At 36.7% G+C, this 22600-nt stretch overlaps 1 protein-coding gene across 1 annotated transcript in view; it reads left to right on the plus strand.

The window, feature by feature from the left end:
- The first annotated feature begins 813 nt into the window (after nt 1-813).
- Nucleotides 814-22600, plus strand: part of uxs1.S (UDP-glucuronate decarboxylase 1 S homeolog) — a 40662-nt gene continuing 18875 nt past the window's right edge. Inside the window, exons 1-9 of the mRNA XM_018249754.2 lie at nt 814-1092; nt 5385-5412; nt 6274-6325; nt 8423-8466; nt 10446-10506; nt 12686-12866; nt 15314-15418; nt 15948-16007; nt 19038-19159. Of these exons, the coding sequence (XP_018105243.1) occupies nt 999-1092; nt 5385-5412; nt 6274-6325; nt 8423-8466; nt 10446-10506; nt 12686-12866; nt 15314-15418; nt 15948-16007; nt 19038-19159 (747 nt within the window). The 5' untranslated portion in view covers nt 814-998. The remainder of the gene's footprint in view (nt 1093-5384; nt 5413-6273; nt 6326-8422; nt 8467-10445; nt 10507-12685; nt 12867-15313; nt 15419-15947; nt 16008-19037; nt 19160-22600) is intronic.

Raw genomic sequence — 22600 nt, forward strand, 5'->3', positions numbered from 1 at the left:
GAGTCAGGCAGACATTCTGGTAAGTCTACTGTTAAAAACGGAGTACTTTGAAAAACTACAACTACTCAGGGCCCTGTTGGGTGACATAAGATGATGATTTTTAAATGGTGTATATTGCTTTTAAAGGGCATAACATATATTTATGAGCCCCTCGCCAGCTCTGCAAATACAATACCACCATGTTTATTTATATACCACTACTTTTTAATACTTTAAGCTAAACATAAAAAATATTAGCACACAGTCCTCCAAACAGCCACAGTGAATAGTAAAGGGGTCATTTGTCAAATCACCTGGGGCAAGCAGCATGGGGCACAAAACGACCTCATTTACTGGTCATTTATATAGCACTTGCAATGGGTAGTTCTATAAGTAACATGCGGGCACAAACCCGCGCCCCATTAACACGGCAGGAGCAGCCGAGCAGGCAAAAAAACAGAGCTCACACCCCCGCGTCTATGGGTGCTCAGTGTGTGGACCGAAAACAGGTCCTTATATATGGCACAACAAAGCATTGCCTTTGTACAGAACATTCATCACGGAGCCTATGACTTCGTACTGGCTTAGTTTTTTGGAACTTCGACTGCAATAGAAAACAATTGTATTTTCGACGGGACAAACACGCAAAGCGGATGATCATAGCGCCATATTAACTCGTATCGTGTGATCAGGACAGGCATTGCTGTATGAAAGTTGCTTGACACATGCCCAGTCCTGGGGGGTCACGTGACCAGCCGTACAATTGTTCTGCGCAAGCTCTAGAAATTCTGACCCGACTGCTTTTTTTTTTTTTTTTTTCATCTTCCTGTGTTGACAGCGTATGAAACGAGATGCAGTCGTGGCGCATGCGTAGTGTTTTGGCCGGGCAGGAACTGCTACTGGGTTCTCTAGTTGTCTTGCTTTTTTCCCTCCCCCCTATCCCTTCTATTTAATTGCTCTGCCGCCGGGTTCCATGTCACCGACTTTGAGCCCAGCCTGTATACGTTGCCTGGCCGGTAATGGTGAGGACCCGGATCCAGCGGCTGCTGACTGGAATCAATAGGAGGATGATGAAGCTGCTCATTGCACTCGCCTTGATCGCCTATGTAGCCTGTGAGTGCCATACTGTCCATTCATTCTGTGGACTCACTCTCTCCCTGTGGAATTGATTCACTTTGTGTTCTGGCAATGCTGATCGCAAACCTCTGCTTGTCAATGTGCGCTTTAGTTATAGAATATATCAGGTGGAACACTGCAGTCCTAATATGAATGCCGATAGGGTGAGGGACTGCTGGGAGTTGTAGTTTGGAGCGTGTACGTCCCAGCGTAGTGTGGGTTAGCGCACAATCATTGTCAGTGTAATGTTTTACGGAGGGGAAGGGTGCGTTGAAGTTGGCCTGCTCCGTGTGTAGCTGCTAGTAGTAGTGTGCGCTGATACTGAGCGCTGCATGTGTAATTGCTGGATTTACGCATATGTCTAGCGTAACTCCTATATCAGACTAGTTCCCCTGCGCTGCTCTGTGCTACGTAGCCTGGAGAGAGATGACGTGCTAGTGTTGCACAAAGCATCCTTTTTATTCCCCACGCTTTCCCATCTCACTTGCGATTGGATAACGCGTAGGCCATGGGCTTCTCGCAGTGTAACAGACTGGGGATTCTAAGCACTAAGCGTGCAGTGATATTGGTATCCCTTAACTTTCCCATGCTCCCCTTTTCATGTATTTCGAAGCATTAAAAAGTGCAAAAATAAAAAAAATAAAGTATCCAATGGGAACATTTTATTCTAAGCAGTAAGCCCAATAGTATTCATTGGTTGACAATATTCTAAGTTGTTGGTAAATGTTTCTTTGCCTCTCTGCCCTTCTGACTCTCTTTTTGCACTCTTGTTTCTGGCTCTTGTAACAATGTAGCATGTAACAATGCATGCTTCTTCACATCTGGCTTCTGCTACATTGTTTTAAAAGCCAACCACTGGGGCAGAGGTTAGAAAGGGCTCAGCAGACACTGCTTTTTCACCAGCAGTTATATACAAATAAATTGAAAGGAGTTGTTCACCTGTAAATTAACTTTTAGTATGATGTTGAGCGTGATATTCTGAGACAATTTGTAATAGGTTTTACATTTTTTATTATTTGTGGTTTTTAAAGGGATACTGTCATGGGGAAAAAACATTTTTTTCAAAATCAATCAGTTAATAGTGCTGCTCCAGCAGAATTCTGCACTGAAATCCATTTCTCAAAAGAGCAAACAGATTTTTTTATATTCAATTTTGAAATCGGACATGGGGCTAGACATATTGTCAATTTCCCAGCTGCACCAAATAATGTGACTTGTGCTCTGATAAACTTCAATCACTCTTTACTGCTGTACTGCAAGTGGGAGTGATATCACCCCCCTCCCTTTTCCCCCCCAGCAGCCAAACAAAAGAACAATGGGAAGGTAACCAGATAGCAGCTCCCTAACACAAGATAACAGCTGCCTGGTAGATCTAAGAACAACACTCAATAGTAAAAACCCATGTCCCACTGAGACACATTCAGTTACATTGAGAAGGAAAAACAGCAGCCTGCCAGAAAGCATTTCTCTCCTAAAGTGCAGGTACAAGTCACATGACCAGGGGCTGCTGGGAAATTGACAAAATGTCTAGCACCATGTCAGATTTCTGCTGGAGTAGCACTATTAACTGATACGTTTTGAAAAATACATGTTTTCCGATGACAGGACCCCTTTAAGTTATTTAGCTTTTTTCAGCAGCTCTCCAGTTTGCAATTTCAGCAATCTGGTTGCTAGGGTCCAAAATACCCTAGCGACCATGCACTGATTTAAATGAGAGACTGGAATATGAATAGGAGAGGCCTGAGTAATAAAAAGTAGCCTTAAAGAGCATTTGTTGTTTAAATGGGGTCAGTGACCCCCATTTGAAAGCTGAAGAGAGTCAGAGGAAAATGGCAATTCAGAAACTATAAAAAATAAATAATGAAGACCAACTGACAAGTTGATTAGAATTGCCCTTTCTATAACCTAATAAAAGTTTACTTGAAGGTGAACCGCCCCTTTAAAATCACTGAAAATTTGTCGTTAATGTATGTTGGAAGTTTGCTTAAAATACTCTTTTAATTGGCGGACTAAGAATCCATATAATTACAAAAAGTAGTTGAGCGCATCTGGCAAAAATGTGGATAATGTTTTTAATCATAATAAAATGTGTTTTTTCATCTGTTACATTTTTGTTCTGCTAGCACAAATAGGCTTTGGTTGTCCTATGAAAAATATCGATTAGAGCAACCATAGTCAAGCTGAAGAGAGTGCAGTGATGCATTTCATTGTTAGATATGTGAATGTTAAATATAATTTCTATACATGCAGCACTGGTCAGGCAGTGCTATAGATTCCAGGAAACGCAGGTGGTGTGTGGAAGAAAATGTCCACTTACAAATGAGACTATGCATAACAGTCTATCATGACCCTGTTGAAATTTGTGGCATAAAGTGATCTGGTTTTACTGGATATTATAATAGGTGGCTGCATCTCTGGATGTGTTTGAGAGCTGAGATTACATTAATCCATAATTCTTTAATTTGGCTGAATATTAAATTCTCCACTAATTTTTTTGTGGATACTGAATAGCAACTAAACCCTCTTTTGCATATACATCTTTAAGCAAAATACTTCAAAATTTGCATTACTTGAGAATAAAGATTGTTGTCTTCTGTTGTAGTGGTTTAAAGTCACGTGACTTTCAGCACGTTTTGCAGGTTTGTAATTCTGTTGGTTCCTTAAAGGAATTGTTCAGTATAAAAAGAAAAACTGGGAAAATTTTTAGGCTGTGCATATTAAAAAATGTTTCTAATATAGTTAGCCAAAAATGTAATGTACAAAGGCTGGAGTGACTGGATGTCTAACATAATAGCCAGAACACTACTTCCTGCTTCTCAGCGACAACAACCCCATGTGCACAATGACAGGCAGTTACCATCCCTGTCACTTGGCAATGGTTGGTACTTGTGTCTCTTCTGCTGGCAGATATATGTACAGTGTATTTATCGCTGCGAGTGCAGTTAGTAACAACAATTAATCAATAAGTTGCTTCAGTCTACTACAAGTTATAAAACTAAAGCAAACCTTTGATTGGTTGCTATAGGCGTTGTAGCACTGTGTATGCTTTCTGCAGAGAATTGCCTGACAGTCCCTTGAACTAGTAGATTTTAATATCAGTTAATCTCCCAATTTGCAGTAGGGTTTAATGTGGGTGTGAAGCTACATTTATATGTGTCTTAATGGGCTTGCAATTTACAATGCTGGCCTTTGATGTTTTAAAAAAACACTGTGAAATTGAATAAAGATTTCTATTAACGATTATATAATTCATTTAATAAGGATGATCTCCATTTTACTCAATTTTTTTTTACTAGATATTGCTTTCAAAATTGTTTACATTGTATTGCAAAAAGTATCCCTGTGTATAAACCAGTAAAATATATTTTGTTAGGTGTAGAAAATGTTTTTTTATAAATTTATGGAACTCTGCAATAACGATTATAGTAACCGTCCCCCAAGATGCATATACTAATCAATGTATACTTTTCCAGAACGGGTTATTTCAATCTATGCCTCATACCTCTTTTATTGAACGCCTCAGTGATTAATGATATACTTATAATTTACAATAGAGTTTACATTGTTCACTATATACTATATATCCTATATACTTTCTGAACTTCCAGATATAAATCTAAATGTATGTTATTGTTACACAACATACCTAATTCCATAGACTGAAGGAAATTGATTACTCCAAGCTATTTCCCAATATCCCTTATGCTGAAAGTGTCATGCAACCTCCTTCGTATGTTCCATTGTAAAGTGATGAATTTTGGGTCATAAAGTCCCAATGCTTTCTATTGGGACTGCTGCACAAATTTCTCTGGAAAGCAAAGGGACTTCGTTATTTTACAGCAAGGTGAGTGAGGGGATGAATTATTAGGGGAGTTGGGGGGGTGGTAGACAAATGCAAACACAGAGACGGCAAAGATATTCAGTCTGTGCAATACATTTTTATTCATTGCTGAAAGTTCAGACCGTGTTTATGATCCTTTTCTACATAAGCCCGGTTGGAGCCCATGGTAAAAGGGGTGGAGTGTATATTCTCAAAGTTTAGGCGCTTCTATTTCTGAAGTCGCCCGAAGTTTCCTCGTGAGGCAACTTCGGGCGACTTCGGAAATTGAATCGTTGCGAGTGCATTGGCGCTAGCGTTTTGTCATTATGGCAGGCGACTAAATCTGCCCGTGTGCTAGCTCCCTTAGGCTAATGCCACACAGGGGGCTAAGAAGCCGCCCAATGCTCACGTTAATTTTCTTCTTTCCCTATACTGCTACTATAATTTTTTTTTTTTTTTTCCTCTCTAGCTGTTTGGGGAAATTTTGTCAATATGAGGTAAGCGATTTTTATAGTTTACATTCTTTTTTTATTTCAATAATCAGAAAGTTGTACTATGCAGTAAAACATAAGAATCATATCAGTATATTGAGTTTGTTGTCGTTTGCATATAAAGTGAAATCATATTCAATAGGTAGTAGTCTAGATCTCTCATGGGGGATATTTTACATTCTTACCACTTTCATGTTCCCAGTGAACGCTGATCGTGCAGTTTGCAGTTTATAGTCAACACTGAATCCTGTAACACTGTTTTATTTTAAGAGTCTTGGGCATTCATGCAAGTTAATGCTATTTGGCTTGGCCTTCCAAGGTTCATAGGACATGCATGCCATTGTGATTAGCATAAGGTTTAGAATTGAGACAACGTGTGCCGTTTAATAATCACTATGTTAAAAATAAAGTCTGTTTACTTGTACAGGATAAAGCAAACATCTTTTTGTAACCTTTGAACAAAATTTGTCTTTGCTTGGAAGACATTGGTGCATTTTACTTTGGTTATATGTTTTTAAACTTGAAGATATTGCTGAATTCATATGAGGTGATGCTGCAGCTAAAAATCTCTTTGCAAAACATTACTGCTTTTAGGGCTCATACGGTTTTCTTTATTTTTCAGGGTTGTTGCAAACCTTTAAAAAGTGAATTTGTTTGTATGGCAAAGAACTTTATTCTAACATTACTAGATGTCCATGTATCCCATAATACCCAACAGACTTCAGAGTTGATGTTTGTCAGTTGGCTTAAATGGCAACAGCATAGCTTTGAAAAGAATCAGAGCTCCTTAAACTTTCAAAAGAAAGAACTACCTATTTTATTATAAAAAATCTTGACATTCGTATAACCTTCATTTTTTTACCATAGTAGGTCAATTCAAGAAAACGGGGAACAGAAAATGGAGAAAAAAATAGAAGAGGTTTGTATGTCTCTATATTTCTTGTACTTCATCATAATTATTATTTAGTTATTGTAGAATTGATGCATTCTTTGAAAATCGCCCCCCAACTGAGCAAGTTGAGGCTTTTTTTTAATAATCTTTATGATAAAAACACAGATATAAATACAGTTATACAATTGCATTGTTGTAAAAAGAAAATACACAGCACAGTATAGTCATCTAACCATGACAAAATATGGTCTTATTTATAAGTAGTATTTCATCCCTTTCTTTTTATGTTAGTGATGTATTGTCCTTTTATACATGTGTATGGTAAGTACTAGCTATATTCAGGTTTGGGTTCCGATATCTGGAAACCCGTAATCCAAAATAGAAAAAGGCAATCTCCAATAGACTCCATTTTATCTAAATAATTAAAAAAAATTTAAAAAATTTAAAAAATTATTTCCTTTTCTGTCTTTAATAATAAAACAGTTCCTTGTACTTAGTCTAATGCTTAATCCTTATTGGAAGCAAAACCAGATTGTTGGATTTATTCATGTTTACATGAGTTTTTAGTAGACTTGCTGTATGAAGATCCAAATTACAGAAAAATCTGGAAAGCCCCAATTCCCACACATTCTGCGTAACCGGTCCCATACTGTATTTTGTAGACATTATAGATAGCACTTGTTCCGTGTCATTTTGTCTTTTATAATGCTGTGGGTGGTTCTCTGTGGTTGGAAATCAAATGCTCACTAGGTTTAGACTATTGTCTCTATACCTTTTCATCGTCACATCCATGCCTGATCCATACTGATGCACTTGTAAAGGGGAGGTATGGGGGGAGGTATGGGGATGTGTAGTGAATTCCCTGACTTAGACAAGCAATGTGCAATACATTAAAAAATTTATATAAGATGTAAACCGTTTGGGGCTCAAGGGAATGGTGAAAAACTGGCCATCAGTATCCTTTCTAATAAAGTCCAGCAGAAAAGACATTCCCTGCTGTATTGTGGATGCCATAGGCTGGTGCAGAACCCCAAAACATAATTCGATCCTATAAGCATTAACATATGAACCCAATCAGCTGGTTTTGCTTACAAAAAGGATTTTATATATTTAGATCAAGTACTAGGTACAATTTTTATTATTTTTATAGATATAAGGGAAATCATTTTTAACAATTTTGATTATTTGGATAAAATGGAGTCTATGGCAGATGACCTTTCCATAATTCTGAGGTTTCTGGAGAACGGGTTTCCGGATAACTGATCCCATACCTGTATTTATGAATCGCTAAGCATTGCTTGAAAATTTGAAGCCAGAGGTTGCTTGTATACTATTTTTTTTCCATAGGCTAAACAGGAATATTATTGCATTTCTCAGGAGGAATGTTTCATATTTAGTTACCACACTGCCATTATGTACTTGGAACTGTAACCCATAAAACTCAGAAGCACATGAAAGGCTTCTGAATTCTGTACTTTTTCTTATTTATTATATATATACACACACTTGAGATTTTCCCATGTTCTCTGATACAGATATATATATATATATATATATATATATATATATATATATATATATATATATATATATATATATATATATATATATATATATATTGATTCTTGTCCTGTGTTGTTCTTTACAAGTGAATTCCTATTCTAATTGTACTAAGGTTAATTTTCAATTGTTTGCCTGCTAATCTTCCAATTACATGACCAGACTATTGTGTGGTTTTTAGTGACAGTGACATCAGTCAGAATTATAGGAACAGTAACATTAAAAAGTAGGTGTTTTAACGCAAAATACAATATAATGTGCTGGTGCCCTGCACTAGTAAAGCTCAGTGTGTGTTTTGCTTCAGAAACAACACTAGAGTTCTGCAAAGTATAATAGAATAGGTATGCCAACTAGTAATGGCTGAAAACTGTTCTAAACATAAACTGTATTGTAGCTCCAAGGGGACGTATATAAAATTGGGCCCACAGGCATTTCAAGTTTTTTGCTGAACCTTATTTTTATGTCCACTTTTGTAATGTGCTATTGGAAATCTTTTATTGCATAATATTTACTTAACAATGCAAGGATAAGCACTGTTAAACACACTATTTTCCTTTTGTCTAGGTCATTGCTCCTTTGAGAGAAAAGATACAAAATTTAGAAAGGAGGTATGTTTTTGTATTGTTTTTTTGCTATTTAATAATTTAATAATGTTTAGTTCTCATTAAACTAAATACATTAAAAACATTATAGAGGCATTTTCTACTGGCTTAGATTGGGTAAAGCATGCTGAATTTTATGCCTTTATACCTGATCTACTGAATTGCATTGTTGTGTTTTCACTTCAGATGTGAAGTCTGGATAGTATTAGAGTGTTGTATTAAGATATTTCACCTTTTTTTTTCAACCTGCAAGCAGGATGGCATCCCTGTCCCTGTAGTTTAGGAGCAGCAGTAAAAATGGCCTAGGTGTAGCACCAGGGACTTGCCAGGTAGGAATCCTGTGAGCTCTTTCAACTGCCACAGAGAATGTTATTTGTGCAAGTATCTCCTTCAACAAAGTTTCTATGAAATATGCAGGTGCTTGTCCCTCGGCCCCTTCTCGAAGCCCAAGGATGGGCATAGTATTCCTTCTTGTGCAGTTTTTTCTAGTCCTTCGCTCTTTGTGTGAGCAGTTTGACTTGTCGCTGTAGCTCCACCATTGCAGGTTGTTCTCTGCTTCCCCTATGCGGCATACAATTCTCCATGTCTGCCAGAAAGAGCACCATATCAGTTTGTATCTCTGTCCGAGATCAAACATTTTGGAAGATAGCACAGTCCATGATTTGTGTATGGCATCTAAAAGCATGCTGGATTTGGGTGACAGATTGGAGGTCTGTGCCACTTCAGGGCCTGGGGCTTCACTCATGGAGGACGAAATTGGTGCGTCAACAGAAGCTGCTTGCTTAACCAAGATAGCATTGCATCCTTACTTGCTCTGTTTGGAAGCCACCTGAGGAGACTATTTATGCTTATTTCAGTTTTGAGCTATTATGTGGGCGTTCTACTGATGGTCCATAGACAAGCCACCATGGCAACCGGTTTCAAAGCAGGGTAAGAAAGAGATGTGTGTACCTCCAGCCAAACACATCTTGTTTGGTGCCTTGCATAGCCACGCCCTACTGTCTTACATTGGCTGGATTAATAAACATTACTATAAGTATTTGATCCCATAATTGGTGTTTTTAAATTCATGGGATACCTTTCTATAACCATCATTGAATTTATTAAAAATTCAGATTATAAAATGTACGAACGAGTTTTTCAGACAATTCATACTGAAAAATAAATCCCAAAACCTCTAAAGTAGTGATTGGATTAAAAATGGTCCAATAGGATCAGTGATACTCCCACTGACTTCTATACTTCCTCAACAACTTTTACTTGGTGAATTTTTGCCTTAGAAGTTTTCGTGGTTTTTACACTTAATAGATCTCATAGTATAGAACATTTTTAGAGATTTGTGGGGGAAAAATTTGAAGTGTGTTTTTTGCTAGGAATAAAAATGTTCATTTTTCAGACATTTACTATTATTGGCAAGTTATTTCTTAAACCATATGCACTTTCTATGCACCTTATAACATCAATATTTAAAATAAAAAGAAAGAGGTCAAATGACTGGTGGTGCATAACAAATTGATTATAATCTCTCACCTCAACTGGCAATCCACTTTACTAAAAAATACACTGGCCAAGCCTTTTCTAGTGAGTACTGCGCTACCAACTTCTCAATTCTGCCAAAGAATGCAGCTTCCCTGCACTGTGTGCAGTAGAGTTAATAAATAAGCACTGCTGTATATTTACACAACCTAAGATCCCAGGGACTGGAAAAAGCTAGTGGCTTAGCGTTTTAAGAAAATTGCCCTGAACTGGTGCTTTTTTCAGTGAAAAGGAGTGCCTGCTCAAGGTCTTAGTTAAAAAATTATAATTAGTGTGGGCACTGCCCAAGGATTAGCCGTTTTTTCTCTTCTTTTAAAAGGGGCACCCAATTGTACAAATGTTTATGTTGTAGTATCTTATGTATTAACAGTAAGGATTTTCTTAATAACTACAATTAATAATCAAAATATTTAAATATATTACTAGCAATTTTTTTTATCTGCTTTCAGTTTTACTCAGAAATATCCACCTGTAAAATTCTTGTCAGAAAAGGACAGAAAAAGAATACTGGTAAGTTGTACGCTTTCAAATTGGTGTGTACATGGGCACCAATAACACTTCAAGGTTTCAGCTATACAGTTCTAATCCCATGCATCATATTGTAGCAATGTCTTGTTTTTAATTTAGATTTTTCACTAGGGTGCCATTTCATTTATACTTTGTGTAAAACATGTTTAAGACTACTCTTAAAAATGTCTTCTGGTCCAGAAGATACAAATATTCAAATGGCTACAATTTAAGGATAGGGTGAAAATACAGGTGTGTGATATTGTATTTCTATTTCAAAATTGAAGACAGTATAAATCAATTTATCCAAGGAAATAACACACTAAGCAATAATACGGGATCAGTTTAAGTGTAGTGTGGAACGTCCCTGCCACAGAGAATTGTCCATGTAGTCCAACTACGGTACTATTTTATTCCTATGTGTATAAAGTGATGCTGGATTAAAGGGAGATTTAAAGATGAATATTCTGCCTTGTGCATCCTGTTCGTTGTTACGTTTTTTTTTGTTTTTTTTTTGCTTACTTCGTAGGAAAGTACCAGTTATAACTTTTTCTACAACATAGATATAATAGATACTATAAATAAGTCACATGTCCCCTTATAGTAGACCTTTAGCTGGTGATCACTAGATCGAAAGACACATCTACATACAGCTGTTTTATGCAATATATTTTTATAGAGACCTACATTGTTCAGGGTTATAGTTTTAACTATTGTTAAAATATTCTAGTATTCTCTTATCACATTCCCATATGCCCTATATTGAAAAAGAACTGCAGAATAGAACTGCAAACCTAAAAGGAAAGGAGCATGACAGATGCCAGAAGAGGTCAACATGCGTCCCCCTGATTTCAGTTTTTCACAACTGAAAAGCAAGACTGGAAGAAGGTAACTGAGAATTTACAACTGGTGGAAGAAGCCAAAAACTGAGGACACCACACGTATTGATAAAAACAAAGGTTTAAACGAAAACTGCCAAACTTTGATGACAGACAGTGAGTCTAACTCACCAAATCATCTGGGTATTAAGGCTAAATGGGATTTGTATTTTGTTTTTTTTTCCCTCTTGAGGCCAAATCAGAGGAATAAAATTGAAGAGAGCTGCAATCAATTCACAAACTCTTTTGAAGCACCATGTTAAGTGCTTATTATTATATTTCTTCTTCAAAGGTTATGGCCACATTCACCTTATTGGAATTAATCATTGACAACAAATAGTCAAGCAATCAAGAAACAGGAGTCAGTGACACTTGATTGATGCAGGATGGAACAAGCTATGATTTCTTTTTCTGTACTGTATGGATTTTAATGCTAGACACCTAAAAAGAACAAGAGAAGTATTGATTCCTTTCAATTTTAGAGTTTTGAGAATTAGAACAGATTAGGGCAATATTATATTCATGTGATCTTAAAAAGTGCTCTTTTAATTTTGTATATAGTGGTACATTTAAATCATTGAATTATTACCCACTAACTTGGATTGTCCATGTGTATTTTAAAGTGTTCTGTGTGTGCACCTTGATAGCATGTACAATAGTACATAAATATATAGCAGCCTTTGTTTGCATTTTATCAAGGTTTTGCAAGTATACTATTAAAGGAGAACTAAACACTAAAATAAAATATGGCTAGAAATGCTATATTTTGAACTTATTTAACCAGCCTAAAGGTTCAGCATCTCTATAGTAGAAATGATTCAGGCCTTCAGAGTTGTCACAGTAGTTTTCCAAACTGAATTTTGGTATCTGCGACATGCATATGCTCCGTGTGTTTTGAACAGCTGTTGAGAATAACTTTTGAGGCACTGATCTTCTTTGCTCAAGGGCTGGGGTTGCCGTGGGCTGGTATAGAAACCCAGAACATAATGTGCAACATTTTTAGTTCTCCTTTAAAAGCTTTGCTGAATGAAGGAACTGTTAATTTATATATTTTAGGCTCATTCCTAAAATGGGAATCCAGTGTACCATAAGTTAAAGATCTTGTATGTGAAATTTATAGTTCATGAAGATTTTTACAGTGTTACCCAGGAAAGTAAAAAGTACTTGCCCTTATTGCCTTTTATTTTCCCCTTATTAAATACCTTAACAAACAGTGAACATTCTTAGGCATTTATGATGTTTTCTAGTTGTAAATATTTTTTTGGTATAGCTTAAAATGTTTTATGTATTTTGTCTAAATGTAGATAACTGGTGGTGCAGGCTTCGTGGGCTCTCATCTTACTGACAAGCTAATGATGGATGGGCATGAGGTTACTGTTGTGGACAATTTTTTTACGGGCAGAAAAAGAAATGTGGAACACTGGATTGGGCATGAAAATTTTGAACTTATTAATCATGATGTTGTTGAGCCACTTTACATTGAAGGTAAGTTGGAAGCATGCCATCATTTCTGTTATGGAAACATTTGAGCTTTTTATACACCTCACATTTACAAGATTATGGGATATCCCTTGTGTTGGACTAGTGTGCAATTCAAGATTCTGTTTTTATCTATGCAATTCAATTGTGTCTTTTGGGCAGATTTTACTTTCTTTTTTTACTTTAGGATGTCTTTTCTTTTAAACTTATATCTAAATGATCACAGCATCCCTCAGCAAAATTCTGTATGGACTATATGAAGTTCCTGCAAAAGAAAACGTATCAAAATCATCTGTAAATATAACTATGCAGTGCACAATGCCGCAGAAGTGATTACAAATTCCAAGGCCTACGTTATCTGTTACTGTGGGACTGGCTGAAATCTACTTTCCGTTGCAATGGCCTTTCAATATTGTTTCAATAATGTTGAAACCATTTAAATTTTTAAATACATTTTATTTTTACAACATTTCTTAAGATTACATTTGTTTCATTATGCAAAAAGGCTTTTTTGGTTTTTTTTTGTGCAGTTCCCCTGTAAGTTCAACTTTCACAATTGTTTTTGTTTTTGAGACCTATTTAAATTGTGTTATCAGTTAGTTATGCAATCTATTAATATATCTGAGATTGTCAATATAGCTTATAAAATACACATACAAAAATGGAGGATCACCCTTTTTATTATTAACCAAAAAATGTGAATGTTACTGAAGAGCCATATTCAATTAATTGAAAAAAAGCTTTTCTCCTAATTCAGTTCCAGTTTTTTGTGATAAACCATGAGAAGTTTTTCTGACTTGAATGGCCTCTCAAATTGAATCTCGTCCATGAGTTTTTATGTGATAACGTTTTTCCCACAGAATTGAATCTAGCCCAATATAGTTTACTTATTGTAGACAACTGCTCCAACATTGCATTGGCAAGTTTTAGAGAAACTCTCTAAAAATTGAGGGTCTTACCTTTGGCACAATACAGGAAAATTTTCTTACTTTGCTGATGATATCTTAATTTACCTTGCAGATTCAAATGATTCTCTTACCTGCTTTATTTCAATTGATAGATCAATTTGGCCATTTCTCAGGGCTCCACATTAATGGGGGTAAATCTGTCCTTTTCCCGCTGCTATGGGTGCAGCAATTTAAATACTTAAGTCACCATTCACCAAATCTAGGTAAATATATTCCTCTTATCCCATGCTTTCCTCCCTCTCACACTCCCTACTTCAATATGCTCTACTTCAATATGCTGTGTGCCTCTTCTTCTGGCAAACTAGTATTAGAATCTACTCTACAGAATCTTATTACGTGGACCCAAACCATTTTATTCCGCTTATGAATGGGTCACAGTGGCATAACTAAAAATTACTGGGCCCTGCAAAATGTCTAGAGATTGACCTGTTTTAACGATATTTATTGAAATTGTATATGAATTAGGGCCTCATGGGTCCCTATACTTCCTGGGCACCCTGCAGCCACAGGGTCTGCTTCCTCTGTAGTTACTCCACTGGTGGGTCACCATCATTCCTGTACTCACTCAAGGCAAGTGTGAGGAAGCAGTGACCATGCATACAACTGCTTAATATCTGCCAGGGACAAGTTAGTGCAATACAAATCCTACAACCATCTCTATATAACCCCAGTCAGACTTAAACATATGGAACGCACTCTAAATGACAAATGTACTAGATGTGGGGAATTGAGTGCAGACTTCTATCATTTAATTTGGGCTTGTTCCCAAGTTAACTCCTTTTGCACCCAAGAGTAGTCTCACCCATTACTTGTCTTTTTGGGGTCCTAGATGCTGTGATACCAAAAGTGTATGCACGGCTGCACTATCGTGTAATGCCCTCCTTATGCTACTGACTAACCCATAGTGGTCAAGAAATCAAATGTTTCCCTGACTTTTAAAAAGCTGTAAGACTATACTGAAATGCTGGATGCAAACTAGAAGTTCATGTAGTGATCTATTTCTGGCTCTGTATAAGTACCTTTGCAAACCTGACAAATGTAGTTCTGTTATTATATGTTGTTCATAAATAAAATGTAAAAATTTCTACCTTAAAAAAAAAAAAAAAAAAGTTCACTGCGCATCCCATTTGCAAAAGTAAACAAAGGGAAATTTTGCAGCCTACAGGACAAAGATACAACCCAAAGGCTCCTCACATATTTTTTTGGGTGAATCATTCATTCATATTATCATTAAGTCAATAGGATCATTCTTGTGATCTAAATCTACCCATGTATGACCAGCTTTAGTTTTGGGGGTGTTTTTTTTTTTTTTGCTTTTCTAATATTATTGCTGAATATTTTGCAATGATTGTGAAAAACTCGGTGTACTCTATATCTTGTACAAATAAAAGGTCTATTATGCTCTTTGCATAAATGTGAATTCTAAATGCTCTGTGAATATTTTAAAAATATTTCAGAATTCTACAACTTTTTTTTTTTTCCTAGTTGACCAGATATATCATTTGGCTTCTCCTGCTTCTCCTCCAAATTACATGTATAACCCTATCAAGACCCTTAAGACCAACACCATTGGAACACTTAACATGTTGGGTGAGTTCACATTATAAACTTGCAAAATAAATTGCTTTTGATTATAAAAGCAAGGTTATATCTGCTGACTACAATAAAGTATTATAAAGCTTTTGTTTTTATAATACCTTTAATGTTAGTCAAAAACGTAATTAGTTTTATTAATAGCAAGCAACTGAAAATTCAATTCTCAATGTACTGTCTGAAACAACGGAACTGAAAAAATGTTTGAAAGGTGAACAAGTTTGACACATGCATGTCCCTTTCAGGCTATTGCGTGGAAGATATAAAGCATCTGCTTGTCTGAAGTCTATTTCATTATTTCTAATGAAATATTTGGCACGCTTCTACAGAAAACAAAACAAAATAAATATTTCTTAGTTAGTATTAATCTTGCCATGTTAGATAACCAAAATATGTTTTATCTGTATTCTTCAGCTGATCCAGATGTCTTTCTTTGAGAGATTTACTTTACTTACTTACTATTTTTCTGATAGTGTGTTTTATATTTGATATGGCAATAAAAATAACTTTACTCTTCTCTTTCCAGGCTTGGCAAAGCGTGTTGGTGCTCGGCTACTCCTGGCCTCTACTTCAGAAGTCTATGGAGGTTTGTGCTTTATATTCCTAGATTTCTTATTAATCAAAGTATGGAACTTGAAATCTTAGCTGGTTGGCCCTTCTTTAGCAGCTTTAAAGTGGACCTGTCACCCAGACACAACAATCTGTATAATAAAAGTCCTTTTCAAATTGAACATGAAATCCAATTTATATTTTTTATTAAAGCATTCATAGCTGTTGTAAGCTCATTTAAAAATCTCAGGTTCCCCATTCTGGCGCACAAACACGATTCTGAGATGATACTAAACTTTTCTTAATAACAGTGTCCACAAAATGGCTGCTGCCTGCTTGCTATAATTATGAATTCCCAGACTGAAGGAAACAAGATTCAAATAATCTATATAGGTATAATTAAAGTTCATTTTGCTTGACTAATGTGATAAAATAGGATTTTGAATAATTTTTTGGGGTGACGGGTCCCCTTTAACAACAGCCTTTCAACAATCTTGCTGGAGACAGGTCAGTCAAGTACTTCCACGTCCACATTGGCAAACCCATTTTGTATCTACCTTACTTGAATTGGGGCATTTTTATGCTAAAGTAGGAAATAGCCTTCTTCAAACTGTTGCCAGAAACTAGCCAATGTTGAATGGTCGACAATAAAGTTGTATTCTGCAGCCTTAAGGTTGTAATAGAACCATGTGCCCTAGCCCAAACTAATATTCCCCCTCTACCAAACATGCTTGCATTATGCATTCAGGCAGGTAGTAGTTTTCCTGTCTTCTTCCAAACCTACACATTTTTTTGCCTGACTGCCAGAGGGTAAAATGCTATTTATGCCAGATGATATCTAATGGTGGTCACCTTGACTGTACTCCAGCTGAGGCTCGGCATTGCACATGATGGATGTTGGGTTTCTTTGTTTGTTTGTTTCTGATCGCCTATAAAGAAAAAAAAATCCTAGACATACAGCTGACGTTGCCTCCGAACATAGTAATTCAGCCATAAGCATTCCAACCAAAAACTATTTTATATGATGTTAGATTGTTTGGAAGGGTTGGATACCTCTAGCCAAGTAGTGTTTGTATAAATAAATGATGATATATGGGTGACACTGGTGTGACTTGTTGAGTGCAATACTCATTGTGAAATTAACTTTTCTACTCATTTCTGTGGATAGTGCTTCTCTTTAGGCCACACATTCCCAGACTAAACAATGGTCACCTTATCCTGTCAGAGGACTAGAAGATCTTCTGGTGATCCCAGGCCGCGTCTACATTAGTGGTTCCCAAACTGTGGAGTTGGTCACCTAGGGAAGCCCAAAGCCATGGGGGTGGGGGGAGCGTTACATACAGTACTTTATCCATTTTACTTTGTCCATTGTAGAACAATGTTTCATACAGTTAGGCCCATAAATCTTTGGAAAGAGACAACTTTTTTCTAATTTTGGTTCTGTACATTACCACAATGAATTTTAAATGAAACAACTTAGATGAAGTTGAAATGCAAAGATTGCATAAAAATGTGAGGAACTAAAGCCTTTTTTAACACAGTCACTTCATTTCAGGGGAAGTAATTAGACAAATTAAAAAACTGAAAATAAAATGTTCATTTCTAATACTTGGTTAAAAACCCTTTTCTTGCAATGACAGCCTGAAATACAATGCTGTTCTAACATCTGTACCCCGGCGGATTCAGAACACTTCACACATCCATTCATGCAACTCTCACAAGTAACACCTGTATCTAGGAGTTGCATGACACATTGGATAATCCTATCACAACTACACAGAATCAACACCTCTGTGAGTTTCTTCAGATGTCACCTCTTTGAAGAGTTACAATGTGCCATTGTAAATGGATTAGTGGAAGAGTTTATTTGCCGAGAACTTCCCACACCAGTCAGTTGAACTGAAGAAGCTGCTCGGATGAGTAGTGAAACGTCTTCATTGATTACTCAGCAAGTCCAGTTGTTTTTAGATTGACGTATACTAGATATACTATGACCTGGATGAATGAAAATCTTCATAGTCAGACAGCCTGAAGTCTTGAACTCATGGACATCAACAGATTCTGGGTTTCCTCCTTTTTAATGCTCTGCCAGGCCTTTACTGCTGTAACTTTCAGTTGCTGTTTGTTTGGGGCCTTGCATTTCAAGTTCTCCTGGTGGGCTGATACCACTATTAAATTGACTGATGCAGGAATCAACATTTGTTGAATTTCTGAAGTTATTTTATAAAGGTCTACATCCTAATGCACAGCCATGGAAGATGTAGATTTTATTCCAGTTGGAGATGAGAGAGTTGTTAAGTTTAAATGAACAGCCTACACTTTTCATACCATTGTGAGAACAATAGTGTGAAGTCGTGATGTGCAGGCTGACCAGATACCCGTCGGTCGTGGCAGGTGTAGGTCGACCTCGCAGCCCCATTTGTGGGTCGCAGGTGGGTTGAGCTCTTCTGCCTGCTCTCCCCTCTTGCGACCTTACACTGCAGGTTCTGGCTTCCGGTTTTATAAGGGCCTGCCTTTTGTGATTTCATTGGCGCGGGTCTATAAAAGGAAGGCGGAAGTTGGGTGCGAGTGGGTGCGGATTGGAGGCACGCTTTTCTATGCCGGGTGCAACACATCACTAGTGTGAAGTCCCCAGAAGACTGATGTAAAGGACTTTGAAATTGCCTATAAAGATTGTAGATGAGATTTTTCTTCCCTCTCACTTTGCATTTGAAAATCTGGCACCATTTCTAGAACATGTGATGGTTTTTATTTGAACCCTCTTTGGGGGCAGTCCATCAATTTATACTTCAATATATATAGTGGGCAAGATGTGGTAGGAAAAAAGATTGCTAAACACAAAAGCTTAGAAACATGCTGCAAAAAAAAACCAGTACATCTTCTTTATGGTTTATACAGTAGTTCTTTAGAGGACACATACTACTTTTTAGGCACCTCTGTTTAGACAAACTGTAGGCACCTCTTGTGTATAAATGCAGTTTTGGAGATAAGTTATGCTCCTATTGTGTGCTTTCTATTTTATTTCTTGGAAGTTCTAATGTAATGTAAAACTGCTGTATTTACTTAGATCCTGAAGTGCATCCTCAAAGTGAAGAATATTGGGGACATGTGAATCCTATAGGTCCACGAGCCTGTTACGACGAGGGGAAGAGAGTGGCGGAAACAATGTGCTATGCTTACATGAAGCAGGTGTGTTGTAGTGTGTAGCCATTTGAATTCTGTGTGTGTGTGTATACAGTGTAATTTCTGTTTACCCTCCCATTGTCACATTTGCAAATGTAGGCTAATGCTTCACACTTGACTACCTTATGAACACTGAGCAAATTTTCACCCGGGCAGTAACCTATGGCAACCCATCAAATGATTGATTTTATCGGTTTACCTTCAGATGGCTGAATAGACTAATATCTGATTGATTGCTATGAGTTTTTGCCTAGGTGTGTGCAGATTAGCCCATTGTTCATAAATGATCAATATAATATATGCTACTGCCCCACTTGGGGTAGATTGCACACAGATGCACACTTTTTTTTTGCATTTTCTGACCAAACTCCACACACTGTGCACAGTGAAAGGCTGATGCCATTTCACATGGGGTGATAGCAAGCTGTATATTATTTTCTGGAGAAAACATTTAATGCCTATACATAGATACTTAAAAAAATAAATCTATAAATTTTATTTAAGCTCCCAAGACTATAGTATGGTGCAACACTGTCTTTGGGTATGTATATATTGTGTGCTCCTAACTTGAATTGCTTATATGGTCCATAGCAGTGCTATAGCAAAGTGTTCTGATTAGGTTAACACAAGCACCTGAGGAAGGATCTTTGGATCCGAAACATGTAGTGCAATCAAAAAGTATCGCAGTTTGGCAGAAATGGTTCTCCAGAGTGATATATTGTGATTTGTGAAGTCAAGGAAGTGTGGCGATACCTGACTACCTGTGTGATGAACCAATCACAGTGAGAGCTACAAGGGAAGTCCTTATCTATATTGTATTAACTTATTTGTGCTGATTAGGTTTGACTTGGATTATAAACTTGATGGTCAGCGAATGGTGTATCGGCAAATGAGAAAATGAAAAGGAGCCACAGCTGTTCTGATTGTTTGGCCCATCATCCTGAACCAATGGAACAACATCATTCATACTATATAGCCTCTTGTACAAATCAGTATTCAAATATTTGCCAGTACCAATCCCCTTTTTAGACATGTCTGCGTTAGATTCTAAAAACAGAAAATTTAATTGAGAAATAATGAAGTAGGTAATTGTTGGAAGCTATTAAATCCTGTGAAATTGAGGATTTGGCTCCCTGTAGAGCAGTGCTTGTCAAACTTTTTTTTCAGTTCAAGCCTCACTTGAACGTTAAACTTACTTCAATGCTCTTTTGAACATTAAACCTTTGGTCAGGGCTCCCTTAGCTCATTAAATTTTTACTAAGAGAAGACATACAGGAAATATGTGTCAAACATATTCTCACCCTAGTTGGCCTGTGCATTCCTGCCACTGTTGCAAACCCCCATGTGGGGGTGCAAAAAAAAAGTAATTTTTTGGGTCGAGATTACCTTTTAAAGATCAGAGGCACTGCACAAATGAGGGCAAGTTGAGAAATTCTCCCCAGGCAGTAGTGCCCCACAAGTTACCAGGGGTTGCAAAAAGCCACTCAGGATGGCAGAGGGGCAATAATCACCCCTGTTAAAGATTTTGTACTTTACTGGCATAACCGGTTTCTTTCCTACACAAAAGTAGAAATAATTGATGCTATAATGCTTTTGAGTCTATGCTGTGCAACATGTTGCCAGTTAACAAGCATTATGGCATAGCTCAAAGAGAAATCCACACTCATAGCATGTACACCATATTCAAAGTGGTAATTTTATGCCACTGTTGTGTGTTTTTTTACACTTATTGTTGTATTGGGATTTATATGGCATACTAGTGGTGAGTATTCTAATCCGTGCAGGGAATAAAACAAATTATTTCTAAATGATCATTCCTCTGTTTTATCCTTTTTCCAAGGTTAACCCAGACAACACACATGGGTTCTAAGCTCTAAATGGGATGAACTCTATACAGAGTGCTTTATAGAATTATCAATGCAAGATGATATTATAGGTCTCTAAAGGATTTTAAATGGAGGTCAAATTACTTACTATCTAGCACCACAAGTCTTTCCCTTTTTCACTTGCTCAACACCTAAACATCTCCCATTTGTAACACTGTATATTTTTTTTCCCAAAGAAAATGTTCTTTCTTGACTATAGTGCACACTGATTGTTGTTTAAGCTTTTATATTTGTCCTTAGATTAATATCTGTTTTCATTCACAGCTTTAGCAAAACAAAGTATTTATCAATAGAGATGATTACTGAACCAATAAAAAGATAATGACTGAATCCATTATCAGCACCATTAGACATAAAACCGTAGATGCAGGACTTAAAATATATTTCACGCACATCTTCTTTCCTAAGATAAATATAATTTCTCAGAACAACCTTTTTTTTTCTTGGCAATAAAAGGGCGACAGATGGCTTGTCTAACAAGCATATGTGTGAATATGTAATACTTCTGCATACTTTGCATAGGAACAGTACTGCTAAAAATATTTAGCTGTCACATGTCTCAATTCTTTTTTGTAACATAAAAAATTTAATTGTGGTTTCCTTGTATTGTAGGTTTATTGGTATACCCAACTTTATCAAGGACAGCAATGACTGAATCAATGATAGATGTATTATTTCATTGAGGGCATATACCTATTGGGATGTTTTATAGTGAAACCACACTTTTACATACCCAACTTTTACAGTGTTTTTTTCTGTGTTCCCACTGTTGTATAATTTTCATTACACAATGGTATGTTTTTCCAGATTTTACATAAAAATGCAAGATGCACTCATAACGTTAGTTGAGGACAAGCATTAATTGAAAATGAAATGAAAATTGAAATGAAATATAGAGGTTTAAAATAGGAACCAGATATATATTTTGCCATAGTTCTGTCTTGGTTCTATCCTTAAATAGTCAATTCCATTTAGTCTACATCTTATATGGACAGCACCCCAGTCTGAAATGACCACCCAGGTGCAAGGTAAATAAATATTTATGTAGAAAAAAAAGACCAGCAACACTGGGATTATCTTTCAGCAAAAAAGTGTTATTGTATGCAGAACCTGTTATGCATACAATAACACTTTTTTGCTGATAGAAAATCCCAGTGTTGCTGGTCTTTTTTTTTTTCTGAATATATATTATATTATAACCAAATATCTTTCAAAAGCACTCACGCCATGTAAGAGAATTATTTATGGGGTTTCCAAGAACATTGATGCGTTTCGATCCACTTGGGACAGTCGTCAGGATGTTATGCGTGTACACACACACTTTGGATAGGGCAGCACTCCGCTTCTGGGTGATCCCCGGGTGCACGGTAAAAAGTTCCAAGTATAGTAAAAAAAGACGAGCAACACCGGGATTTCTTGCATATATATATATCTCAGTCCTGCTTCCCCAGGACTGTATAAAAGCAGGCCCAGAATCGAGCATTCTGCTGGCCTCCAATCACTTGTGTCGTCAGTCGTAGGCACTTTGTTGGTCTTGGTGCAAATGCATAAGAAGAGACAT

The sequence above is a fragment of the Xenopus laevis genome, chromosome 2S (genome assembly GCF_017654675.1).
Source record: "Xenopus laevis strain J_2021 chromosome 2S, Xenopus_laevis_v10.1, whole genome shotgun sequence".
NCBI lineage: Eukaryota > Metazoa > Chordata > Amphibia > Anura > Pipidae > Xenopus > Xenopus laevis.